A 15,377-nucleotide genomic window follows, 5' to 3' on the forward strand; every position below is an offset into this window, starting at 1 on the left:
AAATAAAATGAGAAAAATTTCAAAACAATTTAATCTAGTACTGTTATAAAAATACAGATTTAACATTATTACCTCGACATATACTCATAAATTTTTATAATAAATATAAATTTAATATATCTATATTTCATATATTTCAGAATTTTTTGGTGCATTTAATTCCATATTTTTTTCTTTTTTTTTAGATATGTTTCAAATCTTTTATTTCACCAAAATAACCAAAAAAATAAATCAAAATTTTTTTATAACAATAAATACATACATAAAAATTTAATAGTGTATTGTGTTGTGTCTTTTCTTCGTGTGTAGATTATAAATTTGATTTTGAAAGTATTTACAAATGCTTATTCGATATAGAAATTTTATTGTAAAAGGGGAATAACATTAAAGAATTTTTTTTTGGAAGATATACAATGTACTATTAGATTTTTTAAGGATAACGCTTTGTTTTTAATAATTCTATAAGAACAATTTCAAAGTCTATTTTTGTCTTTTAATATAAAGCTATGAGAAGAGTATTTTTCATTAATTTTAGTTTTGAAATGGAAATTTTTAAAGGTTGCTAAGATCAGCTTAGGTTTTTGTGTTTTTATGTTTGAAAAAAATTACTTCGTTAAAAAAAAATTAAAATTCGACTTCACATCACCCGTTTATAATTTTTAATAACCTCTATATATTTAAAATATAAATATCTATTTCATAAATATCTCTTTCTATCTACAGATTATATAAAAAACTGTTTTCTGATTCCGAACTTCCTCTTTTTATCATTTCCCTTATTATCATCTCATTTTCTCCCTTAAAATCAAATAAAACATTTTTTTATTTTAACAAATCAAAATAAAACAAATTAAAATGTGTCGATTCTTATCACTTTTGTTTAACGGGGGTGGCAGCACTCGTTTAAAAGGGCTGCTCTCGTATTTTATTTATTTTTAGTTAGTTCTTGGTCGATTTTTGTTATAATATTTTTTTAGTTTCATTTTTGTTATATAACGTTATATTGTAGAGGCTCTTTCACGTATTTTAGCCAGTCTGTCGACGTTCGGTCAAGTCCATGGGATAGGGGGCACTCGAACATCGACGGTTGAACGTCAAATTGACGAATCGAACACTGTCATCGAGGTGGATATGTCCTGGTCCTTTTGGCAACAGTCCAAGAATTCCTCAAATGACACAACACCATCTTGGTTTTTATCCATTTTCTATAACAAAAAAAATAAGACATAATTTATATATTAGATAAGGTTATTTTATTGTTGATTTTAACAATAAACATAACTTTTTCTGCAATGAGCAGCAATGACCATGAGAAAGTATTTCGTTCTGACAAAGAGTAAATGAGGTCCTAAATTGGATCACATACTAGAGGATGATAACAACCGAAAGATGAGTTGCAAGAGTTAAGTGTAGAGGAAAAGAATTTGGAGAAAGTCCAAATATGTCCAAACATTGCAAAAATGAACAATACCCTGAAACTAAAATGATGTTGAAGCAACTAGCAGCGTAGCGAGCAGAACACACCATTGAGTACAACATATTTCATCTACACCATTCATAGTCGTCTAAATCCGAAATCGAATCCATCCATCATACAGTTGTTGAAGAGCACGAACATCGAAGCAAGACTATTCTCCCCAACTTTCAACAACCTTCATCCCCAGTGTTCTTTAAATCCTTTCTTCAAATCCTTATTATTACTGTGACTGTAAATTAGTGATGAAGGCATAAGATATTCTCCAATCAATACTGGAATTTCCCTCGAGGAACAGCTATATAATTATATCGGGTTTACCGGGACTACGATATATGTTCTTGATAGATGTGATGTAGAAAGAATCATCCCAGAACAAGACAGATCGTTACCGGCGCTGACAATATCCAACATTGGAGATAACTGAACGACTACGAATATCTATCTGGAATGGATATTCGAGACGAATGCCCAGCGGGGTGGTCGAGATGCAGGAAATAATCGGAGCAAACTCGAAGCCCTTAGAGAATGTTCCATTAAGCTAGGCGAAATGCTGTTATGGGAGTGATGAAAAACTTGTACCACTTTTATAAACAGTTCCAAATAAAATAAAAAGCGTAAATAATGAACTTTATCTGAACACGTAGTAGTACTTCATAGTGGTTTTGGTGCATACTTATGATAATTTATGGAATCTCCCTTGAGGAACAGCTATATAATTATAATTATACCGGGTTTACCGGGACCACGATATATGTTCCTGATAAATGTGATGTAAAAAGAATCATTCCGGAACAAGACAGACCATTACCGGTGCTGACAATATCCAACTTTGGATATAACTGAACGACTACGGATATCTGTCTGGAATGGATATTCGAGACGAATGCCCAGCGGGGTGGTCGAGATGCAGGAAATAATCGGGCAAACCCGAAGCCTTTAGGGAATATTCGATTAAGCTAGGAGAAATGCTGTTATGTTCCAAATAAAAAAAGAAGCGTAAATAAGGAAGTTTATTTTATCACATAATTTATGATACATACCTGAAATATCCTTTCTACTTTTTCTTTTACAGTATCATCATCGATACACGGCTCAGCTAATTTTCCCATAAGATCATAAACGGCAGATACAATATCGGTCATTTCTTCTCTTGTAATGTATCCATCTCCATTGATGTCGTAGAGATTAAATGTCCACCTTAATTTTTCGTCTAAACTCCCTCTCGATAAAACTGAAAGGTTTTGAACGAAATCCTGTGACATAAATAAAATAGATTAAAAAAAAGTTGATCGTACTTTTGCTCGAAAAATAAAATTACCTCAAAACTTATTAAGCCGCTGTGATCCTGATCTAAAGTATTGAAGACATAGTGGGCGTATTGGCTGGTATTGGCTACAAGAAAATAAAAGGATTTCGTTATTTTTGGAGTATCATAAAGTGGACGTTTTAAAGGTACGATGGAACAAATAAAAAATAGAATACGATCGTTGGTAAAATAAACTCAAATTGAAATGCTTTTTTTTCACGATTTTACATTTCGCTTCCAATTTTCCAGGGCCGAATAAGCATGGGATTATGCAACCGTCAGCTTTTAAATTAAAAACTTGGCCGGAGTTTCGGGATGAAAGCTTCCACGATTATACTCAAATCGCATGTTCAATTGGTTTCCGGGAACGCCTTCAGGCCAGCTGTTCACTTTATTACGTGACTATCGCGGTTCGGATTATCGCACTCATTTGCTTCGAAATGGGTACGATGCAACTTCGGGATTATCTTAGAGAACGTGGCTTTACAGTTTTAGATTCAGTTATAAAGAACGAGAAAATTAGAATCTTGATACAAGTAAAATCTTGCCAAAAAATATCCATTCATCAAAAACATCTATTTTGACATTTCTTTGATTTATTTTCTATTCGAAACAATCCCGCAACTTGTATTGGTCCCGATGGATGATTCCGTTTCTTTATCCCCATCTAGAAGGGGGATAAAAATAAACGCGGAGGTCGTTTGAAAATATCGATACACAAGAAAGGAACGAGAATTCTAATCAGCGTTATAAAAAACATTGAAGATTACCTAGGGGATCATTTCTGTAATCCCAAAAGCGTCTATAAGATATACATCGCAACCCTCCTTTTTCAGAGAACTAACGAAGTGGATGTCGCTTTAATGAGGTGTAATAGGTTGGGCGGTAGAAAAATCGATTAAGTCCCAGACTCCTTTACGTATAACATCAGCTGTTTGTTTACCACCGGCCTTTGCTGAAGCTCGCATCCCAACTTTAACGACCTTAGGGGCGCAAATATTTACAGTAAGGGTATTTTTAACATTACCAGTTCTATTTTATAGGTACGCAAAAAATAACCCTATCCTTTTCATATTTTCTTGTTTAAATTTGGAACAATTCTGGTTTCTTTCAATTTTTAATGGATACTTTTTTCGAAACAAAACGTAATGGTAATTTGTCGGTTGTCAATCATTTTCTGGAATATCCTCGCGTGAAAATTCAAAAATTCAAAACATTTTTACCCATAAATTAATTTATGGTCTTGGTGGCGTTGACACCACCCGGAAAAATCCGGAATTTACGACACACCGATGAATTATTACCGCCAGATGGGGCGATTATTCGAGCTCAGTTTGGATCACCTGCCCGTAACTGGAAGTAGAAGTTTTAATCGACGCTGGGCGGAGCGTAATTCAATTTGGCAGATAGAACCGAGACGAGACTTTAAGGGTAGGCAATTGATGCCCCGAAATTAGGGGCGAACTTTCGCAAAGCGTTCGTCTGAAAGTTCTTCTTTCTCCACTCGGTAATGAGACTCCGGTTCTAATTTAAAGGAATTCCCTCGATAAAAAACGACCCGAGCTTCGAGATGTTTACCGGAATGTTTCGAGCACGTTTAATTACTTTTCAATCAATCAAAGTGCGATTTTTTTTTATGAACAAAAGTATCCCGAAAAAAAATTTAAACATTCGACTTAATCTGTTTTATTGATTATGAGATCAATGTAAAAATGATTATAATTAATATTACCGGGTGGTATAAAGAAGAGGCGCATTTCCGTCTCTAGATGAATAATGGGGGAAGTTTATTGAAAAAGCCATTATCGATTATGCATTTAGCGTGCGCCGTGTATTTTATTCCAACTACGGCGACGTTGAGAGCGTAATGTCCTTACTGTCGGGGCGAATTTCTCGCTAAACCGAGCAAAAACAAACGGAAATGATCCGTTATTTGCCCCGTGGACACTTAGGCCTATACATCTTGATTAATTACAGATATATTCTTGCTGATGGATGAAAGCGGTACATCAACTGTCAAACTGGATATGATTCATGTTGAGAAACCGTTTGATCAATTCACCACCATACCATTACTAATTAATTTGAGACAATTAATTATTATGCTTATAAAGTAGATATAAAGTACATAACGAGTATTATTTGCTGTATACATTGCAAAACATTTGGAGATTATCTGGAGGTAGCAAAAAAAGAATCGATTAGTTGTAGAAAGATAAGGCTAAGTTACGACAACAAGAGAAGTGGCAAGAATGGATGGCATCTGAATCAAGACACTGAAGATGCGATTAGTCTCCTAACCGGGTTGAGAAAAGATTACGGAAATTAGATTACGGAACGACTGTAAGAAAAAGTAGAAAGGAAGATTCCGAAGAATCAACTTGAATTCGAAGAATTCAGAGAATGTAGACGAGCTTTATCCGATGCAACAAATCTTATTAACACATTTGAACTTACCCAGAAAAGAAAAGAGCAAACGATTGTGGTGCTATTATATATCCAGAAGATTTACTACTCCGTTACGACTCAAATTGGCCTACTGTTAAAGATAATCGAGGCCAACCTGGAGCCAACCTAGATATATAATATATTGTACAAAAAAACTTTTAGAATGAAAGTTGTAGCAAATTTTACCCTTTACATTGCTCTGTAACACTTTTGCCCGCAGATGCATCAATGTAGAGAAATATTCGAAAATATAAAAATTGGAAGAATTCGTAGTTTCACAAGTTAGACCATGGTTGTGATCACTTTCTCACATGACTTCTGGTATCTTATGACAATACGTTGAGTTAAAAATTCACTCCTATACACAGACGACCTGAAACTGTTTAAGGCTATTTTTTGTGAGCAGGATTGTGAGTTACTCCAGTTAGATTTAGACAGACTTTAGTTGTGGTGTTCTGAGAACAAATTAACCTTAAATACCTCCAAATGCCAAGTAATGACATACAGTCAGAAACGTAACATCACACTTTGATTATGTGCTTGGAGTGGATCACGTATCTGAATAGCGAAAGATCTTGGAGTATGGTTTGATGATGGTTTGTCCTTTATTGAACATATCGACAGAACATCGGCTAGTGATCCAGACTCTTGAGAATCAAAGATGAGTGCTGTCTGCTGAGTTTGTAGAGGATGTGATGTCGGGAGTGCTGCTTGCATCGGAGGTCTTGGCACAATTGAATGTGTGAGTGCCACGGATTAATGCACGTGTTTGTAATGGCTTTATGCCGAATTGCGCTAACACGTATATAGGTCTAAATTCCCCGATTAACAGACAATGCGTGCAGCTAATTCAGTTTTTTTTTAATTTTTTTCTACTTTATTTGTTTGTTTTTTTTTGTTGGAATCAATTATCTGGTTATTGTAACATTATCTCTTTATTGGACTATAAATCCGTTGGGATAATAAAGATTATTATTATTATAGATGATATTATCAACCAATATCTTATAGAAAGTATGAAACGTATACTATCTTATACACAAAGATGAATGAAACTTCAAAATTTACTTCTAATTTCTTATTCAACTTGTCGAATTGTTAAATGTTAAAATGTACAGTTCAAACGACGCCAAAAGAGGTGGACCGAGAATGTAAAATTCATGTGTGACCGGAAATGTCGTCTGGTGGCACCTTCATTACCCTTTCATGTCGTTCAACAATTCAGTGGACGTGGTAGAATCGTAGTTTCAGTTTCAATTCAATATTTATTATTGAAGAATTTCGTCTACTTTTAAGATATTAAAAACTTCTTGTTTATTTTTTTGTACACACCCAATTATTTCTCTATTATATCGGTTTGAAAACAATTTTTAAACTGGAACCGAAAACTTCTTTCTACAACTTTGTTTTCTTTTCTATTGTATTGTATAGTTATGAAAAGTTAACAGTTGATGGTTGCACTTAAATGGCAATCCTCAATGGAAAACTGGAAAACTTGAAGGATGGAAAGAAATATTGGGTTTTATTTTCGCAATATTGTCCAAAAACTGTCATTACAAGTTAAATCGATTCGTTATGGTTTCGATATCGCACCGCAATTTGTCAAACTTCATCGTTTTTTTTTTATTCTCGAATGTCGTAAAAAATAATGTTTCGTTGAAAATTAGGCCGTTCGGTTTGCGTCATAACAACAACAGATTAATGCCCGACAGCGAAACGATGTTGATAAATGCCATTTTGTAGCCGAAAAATATAGATAACGCCCCCCCATTTTTAAATTCTCATTTTAAAATTTCTTTTCATTAAGCTACATAAATAATTATTATGAGTTATCTCGCAATTTTAATTTAAATAAATATTCCGCAGTATTATTGCTGAAATAAACTGAACTAGGTCCTTGTCTGTAAATTAGCATAACATCTATACCATTCACGTGCCAGGCGTGAAACTAAATTCCTTGGGAATTCTCTCATCTGCGGTTATTGCACTTGATTAAAATTTTAATTGCATTCGCAGTTTGTTGTCATCGAAGAATTATTCGTTATTATAGAAAAATTTAATAGCAACACAAAAAGATTCTCCAATATGTGTTAGTATAATCGCTTTCGGTGTCGGGATTGTGAAATAAACTTCCTGTTTAAAAGTGAATTACTTTTTTAGCTGAAATCCGAGTTGCGAAACCAATTTAACGTCGAGAATTAACGCCGAGTTGGGTTTCATTTTAACGATTTCAGGGTTCACTGCACCGTAGATTTAAAAAAAATAAATTAAAGAAGCTTCAAATAATATTTAATAAAAGAAAAGTAAGAAATAATGAAATAAAAGCGAACAAATAGATTTAGACTTACCACCTTGTGGAAAGAACTGAGCGTAAATCATCTTGAATGTTTCTTCCTTGACGACTCCCGTGGGACACTCCGCCTTGAACCCCCTGTATATCCTCTTTATTTCAGCTTGGGTAAATCTCGTGGCCCTACACAAAGCTTCTAAACTATCTGGTCTATATCTAGGCGGAGTTTCCAGATCTTCTAATTCTGAATCTATAAAAATAAAAGAAAAAAATAATAAATCAAGAATGAGACGTTAACATCGAATCACGTAAACTTTAAAGGTTTACGATGCTTGTTTTGCAGCTGATTTAAAATGTTTCGAATCCGGCAGTATTTTGAAATGGGAAAAGTCGTGTGTAATTCGTGGATAGGGTTCGGACAATCGAATTACATTGTCGGCCGAATGTTATCGATCTGCACTCGCGTACATAAACGGGAATAATGGAGTTTCCATTTCGGTGCATCCCCGCGACTTTATCGTATGGAAATTTTTACCTTTAGAACGGGGGTTGCTTTTTTATACTTTTTAGGGCTTTTTTTATATCGGCGGCGTATTTTCAAATAGGAAAGTAAACGAATAACAATTTTTATTTTTTCTGGACGAGGAAACACACCAACAGGAACCAATTTGAACTAAAACTACGTTGTACACCAAAAATTATTCATAAAAATCTATTGATTTATTGATTCTAACTTTTGGAACGGGAGGAAAATTAAAAAATAATATTGGATTTTTTATTATACATTTATACGCTGGAGGGAAAATAAACTTTAATAATAATTTATGACAACTTTTTAGGAAATTAAAAAAATTGTTCCCCACCAACTATTTTCACTCAATTTCAAAAAACCGTAATAAATTGGAATTTAAATAAATCATTATGAAACTACCAGCATTTGCAGTACAAATTATATGCTTTCGAATGAAAAAACGGATTTTCGAAACATCTTTTAGTTTCGTATATATTAAGAATGATTCCTTTAAATAATTTTCAAACGTGTCTTAGCTATTAATAAATTATAAACATTGAAGTGTTGCCAAATAAATTAACAAACTATTATTTTTCGAAAACGAAAACACGATTAAAGCCTAATTAAACCTAAAACATTATAGATTATGAACCATTATTTGCGTTGTGTTTAACTTTAATATTTTAAATTAATACAAATTGTGTTTACGCATGGTCGGGTAAACGGATTTCGATCGGTTAAATTACAAATAAACACAGGAAATGTTGGAATGGATAAACCGCATGAAGTAGAGGCTGAAATGCGGCTTTGAGATACAAACGTGAAGTATAATTAATTTTAGGCGGACACCGACAACAAAACCTCGTCAAGTAAACAGCCCTCGGTGTCGAAATAAAAATTCCCAATGGAAAAACGCGGAAAATCTAAACAAAGAGGTATTTTTAACAACGCGAGATGATGGAAAACCGTGTTTTCACAAAAATTTGTTTTGTTACCGTTCAATAGAGCCAACAGCTTCATCTCAACGAATCCCACACAAGTTATTTATTAAGTTTAATAAACGATTTCGAACTTCACTGAACGACGTCCGATATGAAACTGAAAATCTGAAAATCCTTTACCTAATGCTGACTTTACGCCAGTCCAAGCTTCCCTGACGTAATTATAGAACCTCTTAAACAAAGTCCTATTCTTAGCCTTTTGGTTCTCTTGATCTTCCCCCTCTTCTTTTTCCTTACAGTCTTGTTCTTCCTTGGTTTCTTGTAATTCTTCTTTAACCTCCCTTTGTTTCAACTTTTTGTTTTGTTGTTGTTGATGATGAACTTGTATTTTTTCTTGTTGTTGAATTTGTTGAATTCTAATTGGTGGTTGAGGATGTTTTAATGGCGGTTGGCTAACTTGCAAGATTTGCAACGGTTGCACCTGAGGTGGCGCTTGCTGCACCTGCTGATTTCCCCGCTGGTTTTGTGGCATGGGGTACATCATGCACCCTGCATTTTAGGGCAGCCGTTGAAGCCATATGATCACATGGTATCTGGATTACGCATCTGTGGGGTTTCAAGCAGGACTCTGTTAGTGGGCAAATTAGACCGTTAATCTGCAAACAGAAAAAAAATGATGGAATATGAAAATCTTGAAATGTATTCCGGGTTGGGAAGTTTGAAGGCGATTTTAATTTTAAATCGGAACAGTTCCGCTCTAAGCTTTCGCCAGGTTTTACCAACATGCATATTCAAAGAAAGTTAAAGCTTTTTATAGTTGATTTTCTCAATTATAAAACTGAATTTAATTTGAAAATAAATCAATGGTATTCAAATCAAAAATAACTAAATTAGTATTTGATTTGACGCATAATTCCTTTAAACAAGGATTATAAAAGCATTAGGGGAAGGAGACACAGGAGATAGCATGGTCATGATTTGAGGAAAGATCGAAAGTGAAGAAATGGTTACCAATGCTGTCATAGTTTCAAATAATATCAAAAAAAATTAAATTAAGGAAAGGAATGGGGTTTGGAAGACTTAGTTAGCTACATATTGGGATCAGATATTGCCATGTGCCTTAAGGGAAAAGTTTGCAATGAATGAGTACTGCCTTAAAGTTACTACCAATGTAACTAATTTAGACAATTACATAGTCGTGTATGCTAAGACTGGGTTAGATTGCAATACCCAACAATTCGTAAGAAGTGCCAAAACAAACTCTACTGCCTACCTGATATTAAAGAAAACGTCGGGTGTGGATTAGACTATCAGGCAGTCCACATTGGTAAGTTAAAAAACCATTTTACCTTTCAGAAACTCGCAGAGTATGTTCAGACATACTTCGATCTTGTGTAATACCTCGCCCATTCGAATAATGAGACAATCGATAGCCCAAAGCCATTTACCTTACATCAGTTCCTGTAGAGTAGCCATAACGCAAACCATCAGGATCAAACGAAAAAATCGGACTAGATTCGTAAATATTGATAGATTATTTGTAATTTTGATGAAGATTTAAAAACGTTTTGGCATAATTTTGAAACATTTTCCTCAAGTTCCTAAAACACAAAATTTACAAATGTAATTTTAGTTATAAATAGTCAACAATCCTTGAAAATTTATTGTCTATAAAGATAACATTGTACGTGATTCATAAAACGGACATCGTTCGCAATTGCTTTTAGAGGAAAACCAATAAACTAAGATTAGTTTAGGACTCAATCTTCTTACGTCGTTCGTTATTAGTAACGCCCCTCATTTGATTGAAATTGAACGATTTATGAAAAGATATACTCAATATTAAAACTGTTTACAACGAGGGTGTGTTTTATCGTTAACAGTTTTAGGTTCAACGAATTGTATGTATGTACAATAGTATGTTTGTTATTCGGTTCGATGAATAGAACAATATTAGATTAAACTATGCGGTTCTCAAGTTTGCACAACCGTTGTCTACGTCGTAATTAGAAGTTGTATAATTCGGGCAAAGTGGTTTCCCGTACACTATAAATAGCCAGACAACGGGACGAAAACTATAAAGTCGAAGCGAAAACGTAAACCGATCGAAGTATATTTAGAGCACGCTTTAATTCCGTTGTGTTTACCACACTTTTGATACACATAAAAAAGATGGTGACGCAAAACTACAGTAACAATTCTTGTTTGTTTCTAACAAGTTCATAAAAATCGAAACGGACTTACGCAAAAACGTTTTTTATTTTAAATAAATACATAAAAAAGAAATGAAAAAAGGTTAGTAAAGAAACGAATCGGTTAAATCAGTTAATTACGTCGGGTTTCATTGCATTTTTCCATTTTTTTAATTTATGGAAACCGTACAGGGACCATCTAACCTAATAAAGCTACGTGTTCATTACGCGGTCAGAACTAGTACAAACACGCCGCGGGTCATGTAAAGAGGGTTCATTCGCAAATACGTTAATTGGGAAATTAATAACCACCACCGTTGTAAATTATATAACACGCACCTGATATAAACATAAATATTCAAGAAAAATGTTGCTGTTGGTAATATAAAAGAAATTTTTAATGAAAGTTCCCACTGCAACAATTTCATTCACTTCTTTTCCTTTAAAAAAAGACAATAACAAAAATAAGGAAAAAACGAGCGCGTCTATTTTTCTTTCCCCTTGCGAAATTTTGTTATGAAATTTCAGCACGACGCCTTACCACGTCTAAAAAATTAAAATTTATATCCCACGGGTGAAACGAAAGCCATTTTGAAACCGGTGCGCCTTAAAAATGTATTCGATATGAGACATTTCACATAAGACGTATGTCTTGTTAAATAAATGGGGATATGGGTATGTGCTCTTAAAGGAGATGTACTGAACCGAAATGTTCAAGATCTAATTCGGAGCTTTGTACAATAAAACAACTTAATGTTATTAAAATTTTAAGGACGATTATTTTTCGAATTTCGTTTTGTAACGAAAACAAAATCGTAAATTCGAGCTAAATTCGTATCCGAGAGGTTCCTCGTATGAGATTACACGTGGCGCATTTATAGAGCGGTCATATGAACGTCATTTAAATTTTTTTACAGAATAAGACTGATTATTTCCATCCCCTGTAGGTTGTGCCACAAAAATGTTTCAGCAAATATAATACGTAAGATGGTTTCTGCACCATGCAACGAATATATTTCATTTATTAAATTATGATTACACCTCATCTTATTTCAGAATATCTCAACAATCAATTGCAATATCAAGGTTGTAAAAAAAACTTGCTGGATTGCTTTTTCCATTTACTCTTTATCGAATTCTTCAGATTTAATTCCAAGATTGACTTCACAACATTCACAAATTCCTATTAAAGCAATTACCAAAGTTGTTTCTGTTGCGTGAACAAGTTGTTGCCAAGTGGGATTATCTCATCAAATGCAATCAGGAGATAATCCGACAATAACTCCACTTCTTCCCTGTTAGAATATAGATCAATTCAATTCAGGATATCCTGAAACTTAGTCTCTTGTTCTACATTCAAATTATATTTAGATCATCTAGATATATTTCAAGAATTTTCTAGAAGAAATAATTATATTTTCTAAATAATTAATTTTCTTAATAAATAAATAACTTCTTACAGTAGGGAAATTGTATTAAAGGAGATGTACTAGATCAGAATGTTTAAGATTCCCCCAAACCAAGCGTTCCCACGACGTTTAATTTAAAATAGAGTGTAAATAAGTTAATTTCACACAAATATTTAGTGTTAGGTTACCATTAAAATATCTTATAGATCATAAATTCCTTAACATAAAGAAGTACTTCTTGTGTGTGTCCTTTTATATTTAAGGTTTGTGTAATAATAAAACTTTATTACTGTCCTTCCACGAGTCCTAATAACAGGCAGGCTTTTTTTATACCCGACGAACACGCTACTGTTGTTTATGGGATAGACCTCTTCACCCTGAAAAGCACGGAAAAGTGTCCATAGGGAGAGTATTGTTTGTTCGGGATGGTGGAACATAAAGAGACGTTTTTCCTTAATCGGTTTCGTCGACGACTTCTAAAGGTGCCCTTTTTGCGTTAAAACCAACATTTGCAGCGCACACAAATTTAAATGTTAATACGTGCATGTCTATCTTTGGAATCCTGCAACGTGTGAAATATGCAAATTCTAAATAGAACCAAACTAGGGTAAGTTATGCTAATTGCGGTATTTGTGAAACATACTGAGGCGTAAAGATGAAATATCATTCCAATTTAATTTTATACAAAAATACTTCAAATAGATATCATAGATATCATTTATATCCGGCGCCTCCGCCATAATTTAAATGTTTAAAATTTATTGTGTTTGTAGAAATAAAGAAAAGATTCGAGATATAAATATAGGACAAATATCAATATTCATGAAATCCCTCCGGCTACAAAGGCATGTATCATATACGTTCGATAGATCGAGATACACACGCAAATACGAACAGAGAAATGGAAGAGGATGCCATCATTCAATATTTACGGATATATGCTCCGGGCTTTCGCTGTATCTTGTATCCTAGCAGTTATAAAATAAGCCGGGTACTATAAAATATTTTGAGATTGTGGGCACAGATAATCTCCGCCGAAAATGTGGAAATAAGGGTAGATTAGAGTACATTCGAGGGATCTCAAAGCATTCTTTGAATAATTTTTTTTCCGTTTGGACGGTTGGGGAATGAAAAGAAGGCGCTTTTCCAACTCCGTCAGAAAGCGCCTTGAATTCGTAATTAAGGACCGACCCTCTCAGCTTGTTAGAAAAGAGAGGGCTTAACCTTGATTCCGGCAACAATTTTCCGTTTTTCTCGAGAAGCCTCAGAAAGGAAATGAAGTTTACCAACCGCGAACCGTTGTTTTCCCAATTTTCGTAGTGTAAACAAACCTCGCGACCTTTTCAAAGTTTCTCTTGAGTAATATTAGGTAAACCGGAAGGCGTATATTTCTCAAATATAGTTCCCTTTTCACATCACTGGTTCATTCTTGGACATGGGTCTTCCATTATCTAAAGGCTGTTCGTCAGATAGACAGGCGATTCACCATTTCATATTCATGGACCTTCTCGAGCCTTTATCAATATCGACCTACATAACAGCACGTTTCCTTTCTCATTTCACATCCTTGAGAGAATGCCATTAAATAGTTTAATTTAGTCAGGACTTAACTAAAGTTTACCTTGAAAATGATGCGAAATTGATATCACACAAAATAAATATACCGGAAATTCAAAACATTCTCATCTACGTGATCCGTATGTAAACCACATCTGCTTACTCGAGAGAATTTTCGTTTCTCTCTTAAATAATAAATATGGAAATGAGATGATATGATAAGAATCAAAACCGCATCGCTTTTTTTTATTCAAAAATTGAATTGTTTAATAAAACCCGCACGAAGACAACGGAAAAAAACAAAATTTTAACAGAAACCATCAAAAGTAACTACGTCGTAAAGCAATATTCGAGTTTAATTGATAATAAAACTGGATGGGGTTTTTATAATCCCTATATTATAGTATATTTTCAGTTTGACCTTTACAGCCGGTTTACTTACAGGATATAAAAGCAACCTAAATTAACTTAAAAAAATCGAAAGAATGTTTCGATAATTTTCGTAATTTACTAAAGTGGAGCAAGTATTTGGCTACAATCTTAAAAAAAAACGAGTATTGCTAGTTTAATAGGGCAATTGAGCTGGTTAAACCATGCCAAAAATCTCCAACAACCCTCAAATACACTCAATTTCATAATAATATTCACTGAAAATCGAAGCTAAACATAAAATATCGCTGAATAAAAAGCGCGGTTTATATTCCAATAAATTATAAAACGTGTATTATCGAGTGTCGTCATAACAATGCTTTGTCAGCGGTTTCTGATGAATTTCCGGCAAAACACAGCAGCTGGAAATAAATCATGAAATAATATTTTTAAATCTAATTAATAAGCGAAATTATTTTCGCTTCCAGGTCATAAATCTAACAAAGATAGGGCAATATTTCTTTTTAGTGCAATTTATTCAGGAGATATGACATTAAAATCTGTGTTTGTTTATCGCTCAGCAATTTAATATGAAAGCTTGGGTCACCCGTTTTCTTTTTAGCCAATGGGTAAACAACATCTTTGGTCCTATCCACTTAAAGCTCTGTTGGTAAATGTCAATCATCTCTGGAAAGAATTTTGAAAGATATCTCAGAAATGAAGGGAAATCCAAGAGGCAGGAAGTACAGTAAAAATATCCTATAACTGATATCTGAAAGAAAAAGGCTCCAAAAAGTTACTAAAACAATTAACAATTTTATAGCTCAATTGAGAAATGAAATTAACAAGAGTAACAGACTTACTAATGATTCCAGCA

The 15,377-nt window shown here is 33.8% G+C and overlaps 1 protein-coding gene across 6 annotated transcripts in view; it reads right to left on the minus strand.

Annotated features, from left to right (window-relative positions):
• Nucleotides 1-265: 265 nt before the first annotated feature.
• LOC111428479 (A-type potassium channel modulatory protein KCNIP1) overlaps nucleotides 266-15,377 on the minus strand; it is a 33,170-nt gene continuing 18,058 nt past the window's right edge. For 2 of the 6 annotated variants that reach the window (XM_071199265.1, XM_071199264.1), the window contains exons 2-7: nucleotides 10,422-10,574; nucleotides 9,154-9,629; nucleotides 7,580-7,771; nucleotides 2,796-2,869; nucleotides 2,518-2,730; nucleotides 266-1,205 (exon numbers count right to left, since the gene is read on the minus strand). In XM_071199265.1, coding sequence (XP_071055366.1) covers nucleotides 1,095-1,205; nucleotides 2,518-2,730; nucleotides 2,796-2,869; nucleotides 7,580-7,771; nucleotides 9,154-9,517 — 954 coding nt within the window. In that variant the 5' untranslated portion in view covers nucleotides 9,518-9,629; nucleotides 10,422-10,574 and the 3' untranslated portion in view covers nucleotides 266-1,094. The other 4 variants (XM_071199266.1, XM_023064010.2, XM_023064013.2 and 1 more) reach the window with 3 other exon arrangements.

Source organism: Onthophagus taurus, chromosome 10 (assembly GCF_036711975.1).
Source record: "Onthophagus taurus isolate NC chromosome 10, IU_Otau_3.0, whole genome shotgun sequence".
NCBI classification, from domain to species: Eukaryota; Metazoa; Arthropoda; class Insecta; order Coleoptera; family Scarabaeidae; genus Onthophagus; species Onthophagus taurus.